The sequence below is a fragment of the Arachis hypogaea genome, chromosome 13 (genome assembly GCF_003086295.3).
Source record: "Arachis hypogaea cultivar Tifrunner chromosome 13, arahy.Tifrunner.gnm2.J5K5, whole genome shotgun sequence".
In the NCBI taxonomy this organism is placed as follows: Eukaryota; Viridiplantae; Streptophyta; class Magnoliopsida; order Fabales; family Fabaceae; genus Arachis; species Arachis hypogaea.
The window spans coordinates 2,381,209-2,394,512 of NC_092048.1; the positions used below are offsets into that span (position 1 = coordinate 2,381,209).

General features: G+C 31.3%; 1 protein-coding gene and 1 long non-coding RNA gene across 2 annotated transcripts; both read left to right on the top strand.

The window, feature by feature from the left end:
* The first annotated feature begins 3,400 nt into the window (after positions 1–3,400).
* On the top strand, positions 3,401–5,171 carry LOC112736389 (cytochrome P450 94C1). The gene has a single exon (XM_025785823.3). It carries the CDS (start codon positions 3,513–3,515, stop codon positions 5,025–5,027), a length of 1,515 nt encoding a protein of 504 aa, XP_025641608.1. The 5' UTR covers positions 3,401–3,512; the 3' UTR covers positions 5,028–5,171.
* A 6,722-nt stretch (positions 5,172–11,893) lies between these two features.
* Positions 11,894–12,967, top strand: LOC140178094 (uncharacterized). The gene is made up of 2 exons (XR_011870330.1): positions 11,894–12,553; positions 12,641–12,967. It is a non-coding gene; the product is annotated as an uncharacterized lncRNA (long non-coding RNA).
* The last annotated feature ends 337 nt before the right edge of the window (positions 12,968–13,304 follow it).

Genomic DNA, 13,304 nt, shown 5'->3' on the forward strand with positions numbered 1-13,304 from the left:
TAAAGTAGAAAAAAAATTATTTATAAATACAAAATTAAAAAAATTATTATTAAAAGTTGAATATGCAGATAAAAAAATAAATTATAACTTGCAAAAATTATCTCTAAAATTTATTACAATAAATAGTAAAACTATAAAAGTCATGTATTTATATAAATTAAATTATAAAATATCTAGATATTTAATCAACCAAATTAATTAGTTTGTAATTGATTTGATTTAATAATTAAAAAAAATTGAATAACCTTTTTTAGCAATATACCCATCTAAATAATATAGATTGAAGATAAGAAAATATAACTAAATTATATAATACAACATAATATTCTTAAAAATTTGTTTTATAGCAGATCTAATGCCAAGATATTTATCATCATATGTGGTATAATCTAATTTCACAATTATTTAAACGTTATTTTTATAAAAAAATCGCATTATTTATTTTGAAAAAAAAATATTTACTCACTATTATAATTTAAATAGAATATAAAATAGATATTAAACTAGTTTCTTTTAATAATTACTCAATCACAAATATCCATCAAGGACATGAGATTTAAGAGCATACAAAGTAAATATAATACCTACAACTTTTACACTACTACGATAAGATGATTATCATAAGTCTTTTTAGCATAAATTAAACAAAACAACATATAATAATAAAGAAACAATCAAATTCAAAAAAGTTATAGAACACCTATTATACACTACGAATGTTAATATTGAGAAAGTTTTAATCATTTATCCTTTTATTAATAACTATCTTTTTATCTACTCTGCACTTCATTTACGAATATGTTAAGTACTAAACATATACTTCAATCTTTTCAAATTCTATATATTCTTGTCAAACACAATATTATTATATATTTAAATATATTAATTTGTCAATATTCTATAAAAAAAAAAGGTTAAAATAATAACTATTATAAATCAAAAATGGCATTTATAACTTATAAGCTTTCACTCAACCCATTTTAATTTATAATTAGAACATAAAGATCGAGTATATATATATATATATGCTCAAACGTGATGCATACTTCATTGATCAATATTTTAGTAAACCAAAGAAACAAACAATTAAGAAGATGATTGGTTGAAGACTTAATAATAGGTACGTGGTCTATGACTACTATATATGATGCTTTAATTTGACCATGGGATTAGTTGAAGTCTTTCCAAAACTTACTATAAACTAGTATTGAAACAAAATTATAGAATAGGTAATATAGGAGTATATATAGTAATAATAAATTAAAACATAGCATATAGGATTGGAATTCTTCAATATTTGTTAGGGGACGGAATCAACGTCCGTGAACATGTAATATTTAAAATAGGAATGAATTATATAAGAATGAGAAATGGGACCGACTTACGCCGAAGAATCTCAGCCGCTGGAGAAGAAAATAGACCCAGCATATCTAGCAAATTGTTTAATTTCTGTTTCGTGGCATTTCAAATTGTCAACATCTGCAATTATGATAGTGTACGCTACTACATTTAATTTGCTTCCAGAATTAACTCCTGCAAATTTGACGCGGTTTGTAAGGCAGAGAACAAAATGGAAGAGTAACATTTGCTCTCTCAATAAAATTTACCTAACATATATTCTTGTTATTTTAAATTTTTATTTAATCAATATAAAATAATAATTAAAATTTTAAATTTTATATATTTTTAATAAAAAATTTAAATTTATAATATTAGCACATGCTGTTAAAACAAAAGATAGATAAATCCTTCTCAATATTTAAGGGGAATGTATAGTCGTATGCATGTTTTAATAGGCGATCTCTCATTCATCGTAACTTGTGCCTACGTATTTTAGGAGTGGAAAGTAAATGATTACTTTAAGATGCAAGTTCCAATTACTATTTTACTGAAGAAATTAGATTATGACGTGTTCTATATATACTATATAGTGTCTATATATATTAAGTAATAAAATTGGTTAATAAAAATAAAAAAAATCTTTGAATGAATAATAGGAAAATAAAAAATGTACAGAAAATATTATATATTAATAAAAGTACTCTCATTTTACAAAATTTATTTTCCAAAATTATTTCACAATTTTAATAAAATTATTCTATAATTTTAATGGTATTTCATCGTAGTTCACCATATTTTATTAATATATAATATTTTTTATATATTTTTATATTCATATTTTTAAATAATTATTTATATAATTAATAAAAATAATAATTATTTTTTATAATATAGTATTGCTTGATTAGATACAAATATAAAATTATTTCATACTTGCCGTGTAGTAAGAGTAAATTCAACAATTATACCTTTTACCACTTTTTAGAGTTGACCAATTTGATTCATAAAACTTTAATTTATGCTCATACATTATTGATCAGAGTTCTTAATTTCTATATCATCTTCCTTCTCTTCATTAGGGGATGAACATTAATATATTCTTATTTTTATTATGAATTTCGCTAGGGAACTAATGGAATATTTGTACAATGTGTTTAATGAACTATTTATTTGACTCAATATGAATTAAAAATTAAAGATTTAAGATAAAATACTATTAATTTTTCAAGCACAATACACTCATATTATCCAAAATAACCATTCGGTATCAGAAATAATAAACATCTAATATCCTATCGAATCGAACATCCCTATACTCTATTGTACACATACAGATACTCCATTGGCTCCTTATACTTTTTTTTTATATTTCAAAAGTATCTATAAATAAGAGTGTTTAAATTTAAATTGATCCAAATTAAACCGTTCATTTAATCAAATTCAAATTGAAAATCGATTAAAATCGCACTAATTTATAATCGGACTGGTTAAATGCATGTATGGTTTTTATGGTAAGTAGACCTTTTAGTTGGGAAATTAATATTAATTTTAGTAATAACAGATTTTTTTGCATACTAGAAAAGGAAAATATATAACAAATTGGACAATAGACAAATATTTTAAATTAATTGACTATTGTATGTATAGCTGAATATATATATATATATATATATATATATTATATATATATATATATATGCTTATAATTTCATGAGAGGGTGAGTTAGTTTTATCTCTCAACATTTATATTTAAATAATTTTAAAAAGAATTGTAGGTACTATAAAAATGTTTTTTAATTATTGATAAAAAGAAACAAAATTATGAATATTTGAAATTTTATTTTAATGAGACGGAAGAGTTTGGAGGAGTTGCATGGAAATTAATTGGGAATTGTCATGAAGAGAGAGAGAAAGAGAAAGCAGCCGAAAAACGTATGAAAAAGGTTGGGCCACAAGAAACAATAGAGTCACGTGGGCAAAATTATAAGAAGAAAGGGAAAGCAATGACGTAGTAGAAGAGTAGCTACTTTGTGTAGCGCACGCGTTAATTATGCCTCCTCCTCCTCCTTCTTAACCCCACTTGCGCTCTCTCTCTCTCTATATATACATACCTAATATGTCCTCCCATCCCCCCAAATTCAACTAAAGAAAGAAACAAAGAAACAAGAAAGATGGAGATGCTGCATATCATGACTACTTCAGCCATGTCCACAGCTCTCTTAGTCTCTTTCTTCACTTTTACACTTTTTTTTTCTGTCTTTTCATTTCTCCTCTTCATCTCTAGAATCAAGCCATGGTGTAATTGTGACACGTATCGCACCTATCTCAATATCTCTTGGACTATACACTTTCCAAACCTTTGCGACTGGTATACTCATCTTCTTCGTGCTTCACCCACCGGGACCATCCATCTCCACGTCCTCAATAACACTATTACATCCAATCCCGATAACGTTCAGCACATCCTCAAAACTAAATTCCACAATTATCCTAAGGGCACACCTTTTTCTACTCTCCTTGGCGACCTTCTCGGCAACGGAATCTTCAACTCCGATGGCCATTTCTGGCAATTCCAACGCAAGATGGCCAGCCTTGAGCTCGGCAGCGTCGCCATTCGCTCCTATGCCCTCCAAATTGTCAACCAAGAGATCCAAACCAGGCTGATTCCTCTCCTCGAATCGGTTTCCGGCCAACAAAATAGATTGTTAGACATTCAAGACATCCTTAGAAGATTCTCTTTCGACATTATTTGTAAATTTTCATTTGGAATGGATCCTGAGTGTCTCATTTCTTCTTTGCCGGAGTCCAAATTGGCAGACAGCTTCGACCTCGCATCTAAGCTCTCAGCAGAGCGAGCAATGTCGCCATCACCGCTCATATGGAAGATGAAGCGATTACTCAATATTGGTTCGGAAAAAAAGCTAAAAGAAGCCATTGGAGTGGTAGACAATGTGGCCATGGACATCATAAAGCAGAGGAGGAGGGAGATGGTGACTATGGCGGGTCTGAACAAATCAGACTTGTTGTCTAGATTCATGGAGTCCATCGAAGACGACAAATACCTAAGAGACATAGTGATCAGTTTCTTGCTAGCGGGTCGGGACACAATCGCAGCAGCGTTGACCGGATTTTTCATTCTGCTTTCGAAGAACCCGCATGTGGGGTCAACCATCCGGCAGGAGCTGGAGCGGGTGATGGAAGAGGATCAGGAATTACCCACCTTTGAGCAAATGAGGAGCATGCATTACCTGAATGGAGCGCTTCACGAGAGCATGAGGCTGTTCCCTCCGGTTCAGTTTGATTCAAAGTATGCTCAAGAAGATGACGTCTTGCCAGATGGCACTTTTGTCAGGAGAGGGAGTCGGGTCACTTACCACCCCTATGCTATGGGTCGGATGGACACTATTTGGGGCCCCGATTCCGCTCAGTTTCGACCCGAAAGGTGGTTGAATACAGATGGTGTTTTCGTTCAGCAATGTCCCTTTAAGTACCCGGTTTTTCAAGCCGGGGTGAGAGTCTGTTTGGGAAAAGACTTGGCCTTGATGGAGATCAAGTCCATTGCCGCTGCCATTCTCCGCCGCTTTGATGTCCGGGTTGTTGGGCCTAATACGGAGCCCTGCTTCGCTCCAGGCCTTACTGCCACTGTGCGGGGCGGGTTGCCGGTTCAAGTTACCCAAAGGTGTTGATCATGATGGTCATGAGATCCAAAAAAAAAAGAACAATTATAATTATTGCACCATATTATTATGGACTTATTTATAGATACACGGATATTATGTATATAATTTCGCAAATGAATTAATTAAAGGCAAGCCAGCTTTTTATTTTTAGTTTCAGTTGTAGATTTGGAAGTATATATAATTAAGTACATATATAGTATGCAAGAGCACATTGCATATTATTATATATATTTTGGAATTATTGCCTTCTTTCTTTGGGTTGTGCAAGCTCTACAAGCTTTTGGATTTGCTTCATTATGTCGAATGTGAGGAAGCTTTGAATTTGATAATTTGTCTTGAATTTAAATGTAGATCCCCCATGGATTGGGTATTAGAAGAAAGTAACTGCATCTTTGCTTTGTTAAATTCGTATAATATAGTACATCAACATCAAGGGATATGTGAAAATGACATGCTTTAATTTAACCCACACGTCACATCCATCCTATTTTGGCCTCATAATATTTTTCTTTTAAACTTGCAATATCTCTCTTTTTGTGAAACATTATTCATATACGTTTTGTATTAACAATAGTACACAAATAGATTAATGATTAGATGAATGAAATATAGGTTTTATAACTCTTAATTGTAGCATTTATTTTTAATATTTTGGTTTCAACTTTATTTTTGGTAGTTAAACGGAGACTCCCCTTTATCTTTCTACTAAGCCCATCATTAGTCTATATCTTCTCATTAATTTTTGACAACAAAGTTAACTTGTGCTCCTTTAGCATAATGAGCTAATTAGTTTAGAGAAATATAGTCCAACAACAAGTGATAATTCATTGTCTTTAGGACCGGAGAATCTCTATCTAAAATTGTCAACAAAATAAATAAATTACGATTGAATAGAGTTATGATGGTTTCCGCTTAATGAAATGATAGAATGATAGATGCTCATATTTTTTATTGTGAACTTAAGATATATATTACGAATGTGGCAAACATTTGATGTTTTTCAATCGAATAAGTATCGATATTACTTAAGTCTTTAAAGAAGAAGAAAAAACTAATAACTGAAAGTATTATTATTTTATAATTAATTAAAATAATTGACTATTGAAACTCCTTTTTGTGTTTAGACTTATATTTAAATCATTTGATACCTCTCTATTTTGTTGGCATCGATCAACACAAAAACAATTTTCATCTTTCCTTTTTGTCATGTTGTAATAAAACGAGGTTCATCATTAGCGTTAGGAAACTTTTATCATATAATAATATTTTCAGACTGCGTATTTAATAAACAAAATTATTTTTTATTACAGTTTAAATAATCATAGGTTTATGTTGCGTGTTATTATATGTATTATGTACGATATATAATTTTATTCCAACCGACCACACACCACCCCATAATTCGTTGCCAAGTAGAGTGAGAATCATTGCATAAAAATTAATTGAGAACAATATTAAAAAAGTTGTGGCTCAATGTAGAGGGGAGCCGGTTTTAATATTTGTCAAATAATAAATAATATATAAAGTATAAAGTACCCCTAATCTCTTGTTTACATTTCCTATAATTGAGTGAGGAAAAGGAAATACACATAAATGGTACAGCCACACTTTCCTCTCCTATCTTCTTTTTTCCCTTAAAAATAAAAGATAATATTGGGATTTACGTAGTGAGGATTATAACAATGTTATCTTGTAATGTAGAGATTGAGAAAGATAAGGTGCACGCATGTTTGGATGAAGAAGAAAATTAAAGGATGATAATTGAGGAGATGAGAGAAATGTGCTCCTAAAATTTCTCCTAATGTTTGCCATTATCAAGACAAGCTAAGTAAACTAATAAGGTAACAATTTCTCAGCGTGCATGTAATTTAATTTTTAAAGTTATCTTGTCATCTTTCATCAATAATAATTATCTTGTTTAAATTTATAGGATTATACATTGTAACATTAAAATCATTATATAGTGATAACAATTAATTACTTCCATGTCTTTACAATCTTTGTGTATTGTTGCATGTATCAAAGAGTCTCGCCTTTACTTAAACAGTTTATGAAAAGTAAGAGATACAATGACATGGATAATATTTTTTTTTCTTTTTTAAAAAATGCAGCCGAAATAATAATAAAAAAAATACTTTTGGAAGCTTGTGGGATATAGAAAATTCGATTCCATGTTCGGTGACCACACAAAGTCCCAAATCCATCCACCTTGATGAATAATGTCAAAGTGTTGGCACATGGAGGAAATCTAATTAATTTGTCTTCCTCTATTATTATATCATTATTTAGTCTTGTATAACATGAAAATAGATTAATTTTCATGTGAACAATAATCCATGTGCTTGCTCTTTGTCAAAATGCGGAATTGTTTTTTTTTTTTTTGGGAGAAGAGGGGGGGGGGGGGGTTGTGAAAATTAAATTCGAGGCATTCGGAAACAAAGGTTTTGATGTAAGTGGAAAAAAGTAAAAAAAAAAACCATGCATTTGAATTATATTATGTTTCTAATAATATGTATATGCATTTTTTAGTAATAGAAAAAAAAAGAGTATTTCATGATCATTCGCTGTATTTGTCATTCTATTATTGGGTCTTATTCCTTTTCCCAAATGTTAAGATCACTACTGGGGGAGTGTTCCAACCAAAATTAATTAAAGCTCATTAGGTGTTCACTAATTCACCTATTGGGTATTGGTTTCATTTGTTAGTATTGATACAGTGGTAGGTTGAAAATAAAAAATGCCATTCTTGAGTATCACTTCACAGGTAGTTTTAATAAATAATAATATGCAAATATTTCTTTACAAATAGTAGAAAAGACACTTACGCAAATGGCTGAAAACATCAATTAAACACGAATATTATTTTATGACTCCTTATTACTTATTAGTAGAATTTAGGGTCATTTGGGAAGCTTTACAACTATTTTTTTTGAATTTTTAACTTATAAAAAGTAATAATATTAATGTTTAGTATAATTTTTAAAATTAAATTGTAGTTTTTTAAAAAATTATTTAAAAACTTATAAAAAAAAGTTAAAAAAATGACTTCTCTCATAATATTACTATTATTTATAATATTTCTATAAAATAAATACTTTTAAAATTAAAAATCTAAATATAAAATAATTTATTTATAAATTATTTTTAATATAATTATTTATTGTTTAAGTTATTTTTTTAAAAATAACTTAATTAAGCTGTTTTTTTAAATTGGGCCTTAGTTTCCTAATAAAAATAGATTCTACTCATTCTAATAGCTAGCTAGTATTAATATTATAAATAAATTAATAAATAGTATTAATGTCCTGAATTCAAAGTAATAGTTTGTAGTAACTAATTTTTTGCTTTAAGATCTTGAGCTTGGGACCACGTAGTTTTGTATTTTATTGTGGTGCTCCATCATGGTAGTTAATGTCCAGTTATAATAGATAGATGTATTAATTAATTTGACAGTGTAGTTAATTATATTCAAGTGACCTTTGATTCAAATTGGTTAAATCTGCAAGTCTAGGAGAACCTATACTGATACTTACACAAACAATAAAACCAGCAAGTAGTAGTTAGCCTGTAGTTTTCTGATTCCTGCAAAACCATGGATGGGGCACTCTGATTTTCAATCCCCTGCTTGCTCAATCAAGGTTAATTGAACTATTAATTTGGTCACATAAAATTTTTAACAGGTTTATTTAATGTCCTATAGAGCATTATTTAAAAATTAAAATGAAAAACAAGTTTGTCTTAAAAATGTAAAATACACAAGTCCTGAATAGTACACGAGACAAAGTAAAACTATAATTCTTTGAGTATTCTAATAATTAACCAATATCTCAGATAAGCAAAATGTATTTCTAAAAAGTAGAAAATGATTGCTCGTGTATGTATAGCTCATCTTATTAAATAGTAATGAAAGGAAATATTGGACTCAAACAAATAGTTGTTAAGGAGACAAAAATTAAAAAAAAAAATTTGTTTCGCGATAATATATGCTTATTAATTAATTTTTGTTACGGCCCAGTCCAGCTAAGCGAAATTGTCACCTGGCCCAGGAAAAAACTGATCTGCGCGATCGGGTCAGAAGGTATAGTCCGCCGGATCTACGACCCGGACACGCGTCCTGGCTGACAGCTATATGACAGCTGTAGGAAGCAAAACTTTATGGAAGGAGGCCTCCCCTCGTGGGGCCCACCCACTGACAAGGTATATAAAGGGAGGGTCCTATCCGTCCTATCCCTCTCCCAAGGTACGTCACCACCACTTTTTCTCTCCACCACTTGCACACCCACTGACTTGAGTGTCAGAGTGTCCTTGCAGGTGGCATCCCCCTCAACCCGCAAAGAATCTGGGAGGCCGGCCGCTCGCACTATTTATTTTCAGGACCCAAGCTGAAATAGAGACTCACTTTTACACCCGACCAGTTATCCCAAATCGTCCGGTACTCGACCTACCGAACAATTTTCATGTTAGAAACTATGATGTGTCCATAGTTATTTAAACTAGAAATAAAATGGTAAACTTATTGGAATATGAAAATGAGGAAGAAAGGCATAACATGATAAATATTGAAAAGAAAGAAAGAAAGAGTTAAAAAAACACACATAATGTCTTTTTCTCTCCTTCTATGCTTATAATGAATTCTTCAAATAAAATAATATAAATATATTAATATAATCACTCTTTAAACTATACTCCATGTGTTTATTGCCGACTATTAATTAGTATCGCAGCACTACATAATGGATTTTATAAGTAATCTTATATCATCATTTTAAATTTTAATTATAGTATATCTCAATTCACAAATGGAGGTTAAGTTTAATTTGTTGGCTCCTAGGGGGAATAATCATACGCAACTCTATAATTTATAGTTGACCTAAGCTTTTGTCTCATGATGGTGAAGATGACATTATATTTTATAGGAGATCATAAATCATAACTGATAACTCATAAGAAAATGAAATGATTCAGATTCACATGCATTTGCTATATCATATAATATATTATTTAATTGAAGAGGGCTTTATTTTCTGTGGCAATCAATCAACTCACGAATAATATGGTCAGTCATATGTGGCTGAACGATGTTGTGCTTATACATAATATTATGAAATCTGATTGCATTTTGTCAAGCATTATTGTATGTAGTAGCAACAACCCAATTTTAAATGTCCCTGAAAAAGCAATCGAATGTAATATGTGAAGTTCTTTTTTCTAGCTATTTATTCTTCTCTTCAAACATCTCTAATTATCAAATCTACATTTTATTATTATTATTATTGTTGTTCTTTTTTGACAAGTCCTTTACTCTTACACATCCGAAAGAGTTTCGACCCGCACAAGAAGATGACCCGCGTATTGTTCTTTTTGGATGAAAACCTGAATAGCTGGCATAAGCTTTTAAAGGAACGAGTCCGAGTCAAAAGACTCACTCGATTACAAGGTATAAATGAGAAAGGATCTACCCTTCTCTAAAGGTACGTTACTCTTATCTTAATTAAATGTCTCATTGTACGAACACTTATTTAATATTGGAATGTTTTTACAAGTGGCTTCACTCGCCGATCTACCAACGCTCGGGATAATATCTCCGTAAAGCTTGTGCTTAAATCCAGAAACATTCTCGATCAACCTGTTGCTCTTAACCCGAAGTCCATCCGATCCACAACTCTAGCGAACAACTGAACAATTATTATTTACATAATAACGCCTTTGAAATTTGAATAGTTATATAAATAGTATATGTGAAAGATGCATAAGAAACAATATTTGAATAGGTTAATATATATACAGCAAACAACAATTATTTAAGCTTTTGTTGGTCATAAAACGTGCGACAACAGGCATATGTTGTTTTCACGTTTGAACACACACCACTTTAGGAATTAGTCCAATTTGGCATTGTTTATTATCTTAGTGGATTCATGTAACATAAATATATATAAAAAATAATTTGAGTGTTAGTAAGTTTAGGGCGTGAAACAACACTGAAACGTTATTCATTGATTCATTTACTCATTTTATTAAAAGAAATTAAGGTAGAGAAGAAAATTAAGGATGATTAACATTTAACAAGAACACTGAACACATGACTTCCACACCGTTGCAGCATCTCTAAGCATTATATATGCCTGGCGGAAAATGTTAAATCTAGCATTCCTGCTTTTTGGTGTAAGACTGTATAATGTATATCATCAGCTTATGTTGTTCTATAAAATAGTTCATTTTGCCGACTCTGTATGTATCATGGATTCATGTTTCTTTTCTTTCTTTTATATTTTTTTGGGCTCAAATGAAAAGAAATACAAATTGTGTCTCTCTGCATAAAAGAGGGGGAGGTGGCAAATTATACAGCGCAAAAAACATAAAAGAGGAATATACCAAATGATTAATCAGATATTTTTTTTCCCTCTTGTTTGTCGATGAACCATTCAGATGACGAAATTCACCAAAAAAAAAAGAAATTAAAGAAATCAGTATTAAAGACATTGTGACCTAAAGTTCACAAAAAAGATATTTAGCATTAATACAAAAATATGAAGTCAAGAATGCATAACAGTTTAGTAAAAAATGGAAATTCAAGAATAGTTAACTTGACTAAATGTAATATTTGAGAGTCCTTAGATAAAATTTAGTCAAATTAGTCAAATCATTTAACCGCTCTGAACTATCAGTTTCTTGTGAAGATAGCTGCATCTCAATTTTCACCTTAGTAAAAATAGAAGAATGCTAGGGGGCTATCAATTTTGGTGTTTTGTAACCATCAATTGGCCATCAATAGTGGTTTTAATGATGTGAGATTATATCTAATGGTGGGAGATCACTCACTTTTGTTTTGATGGTTAAGTACTGGCCAGAAAACACAAAAATTGCTGGCCCCTAGACTTTTCCGTAAAAATATTGATTGCGCTCTCCGATCCAGTCCCATACATTAATGGAGGAGGGGATGGTTTCTTCTTCATGAGCATGACTGTTGCAGATGTTGTGGAGCCACGCGTGGCGCGATCATTGTGTATTTCAAATAAAATAATGAGGCACCGGCTCGCATTCCTCGTGTCTGGCTGCATTAAAATATTGATTCTGCTCTGCGATGGAAGCAGTAATTAATGGAGGAGGGGCTGTTTGTGATAGTGGTCGGACTACTGCTGGCGGTGGGAGGATGGAAGCTGCTGAACTGGCTCTTCCTGAGGCATAAGAAGCTTGAGACCCTTCTCCACGTGTCTATTCTCAAGCCGATCATGCTATCATCAAATTTGGTATATAATTTTGTTGGTTCAGGTGTTGATAACATGAAAAACTCATGGGATGGACAGGGAAGAATTCATTCTTTTGGGAAGGTCAGAGCATATTAAACAAGTTCTTACCAATAACCATTACTTCAAGAAAGAGAAGCCTCATCTGATGTGATCAATAAATGGGAGGAGATGCTGTCTTCAGACATTGATGTATGGCCAAGAAGGAAAAACAATTTTTGAAGTCCTTACCAAGCAAGCTACACTTATAATGAGATTAAAATATGTTCACATCCCAGGATGGTGGTAATAAGACCATTTTAATTAAGTTCAAATCTATTCTATTCTATTTAGGTTCTCATAGTGTGTTGCTAATGATGATTTATCTTGTAGGTTGCTTCCTAATAGTGTTAACAATAGAGAGATAGAAGCATCCATCGAATGGTGAGGAGGTTAACAAGAGTGACTTATTAGGGATACTTTTGGAAGAATGCAACACATTTTACCTTGCAGGCCAAGAAACCACAGCTGATTTGTTGGTATGGACAATCCGGAATGGCAAACGCGTGCGAGGGAGGAAGTCTTCCAAGTCTTTGGCAACCCAAAGCCAGACAGTATATATAATTTGTTCTACTTTGTATAATTTATTGTGACATGTTGATTGATAACATAATTTTAAACATATATAGGTGACAATGATCTTAAATGAGGTGTTAAGGCTATACCCGCCGGTCCTTTTTTTCATATAAAGATGCAAAATCTATCACTACCTGCAGGAGTTAAGGTTACATTACCAATACTTTTGATCCACCATGATCGTGAATTATGGGGTGATGATGCAACAGAGTTCAAACCAGAAAGATTTTCAGAAGGAATTGCTAAAGCCACTATTTTCCATTTGGATGGGGGCCTAGAATATGCATCGCCCAAAACTTCTCCTTAATGGAAGCAAACATATTCTTCACATTTGAGCTCTGCCCTGCATATGCACATGCTCCACTCATTTTCCTTACTCTTAAACCAATGCATGGGGCCCAAATCATCTTACATAAATTGT

Excerpts from the sequence above, each read along its gene's own strand:
- LOC112736389 (XM_025785823.3), top strand. The coding sequence starts at position 3,513 with ATGGAGATGCTGCATATCATGACTACTTCAGCCATGTCCACAGCTCTC.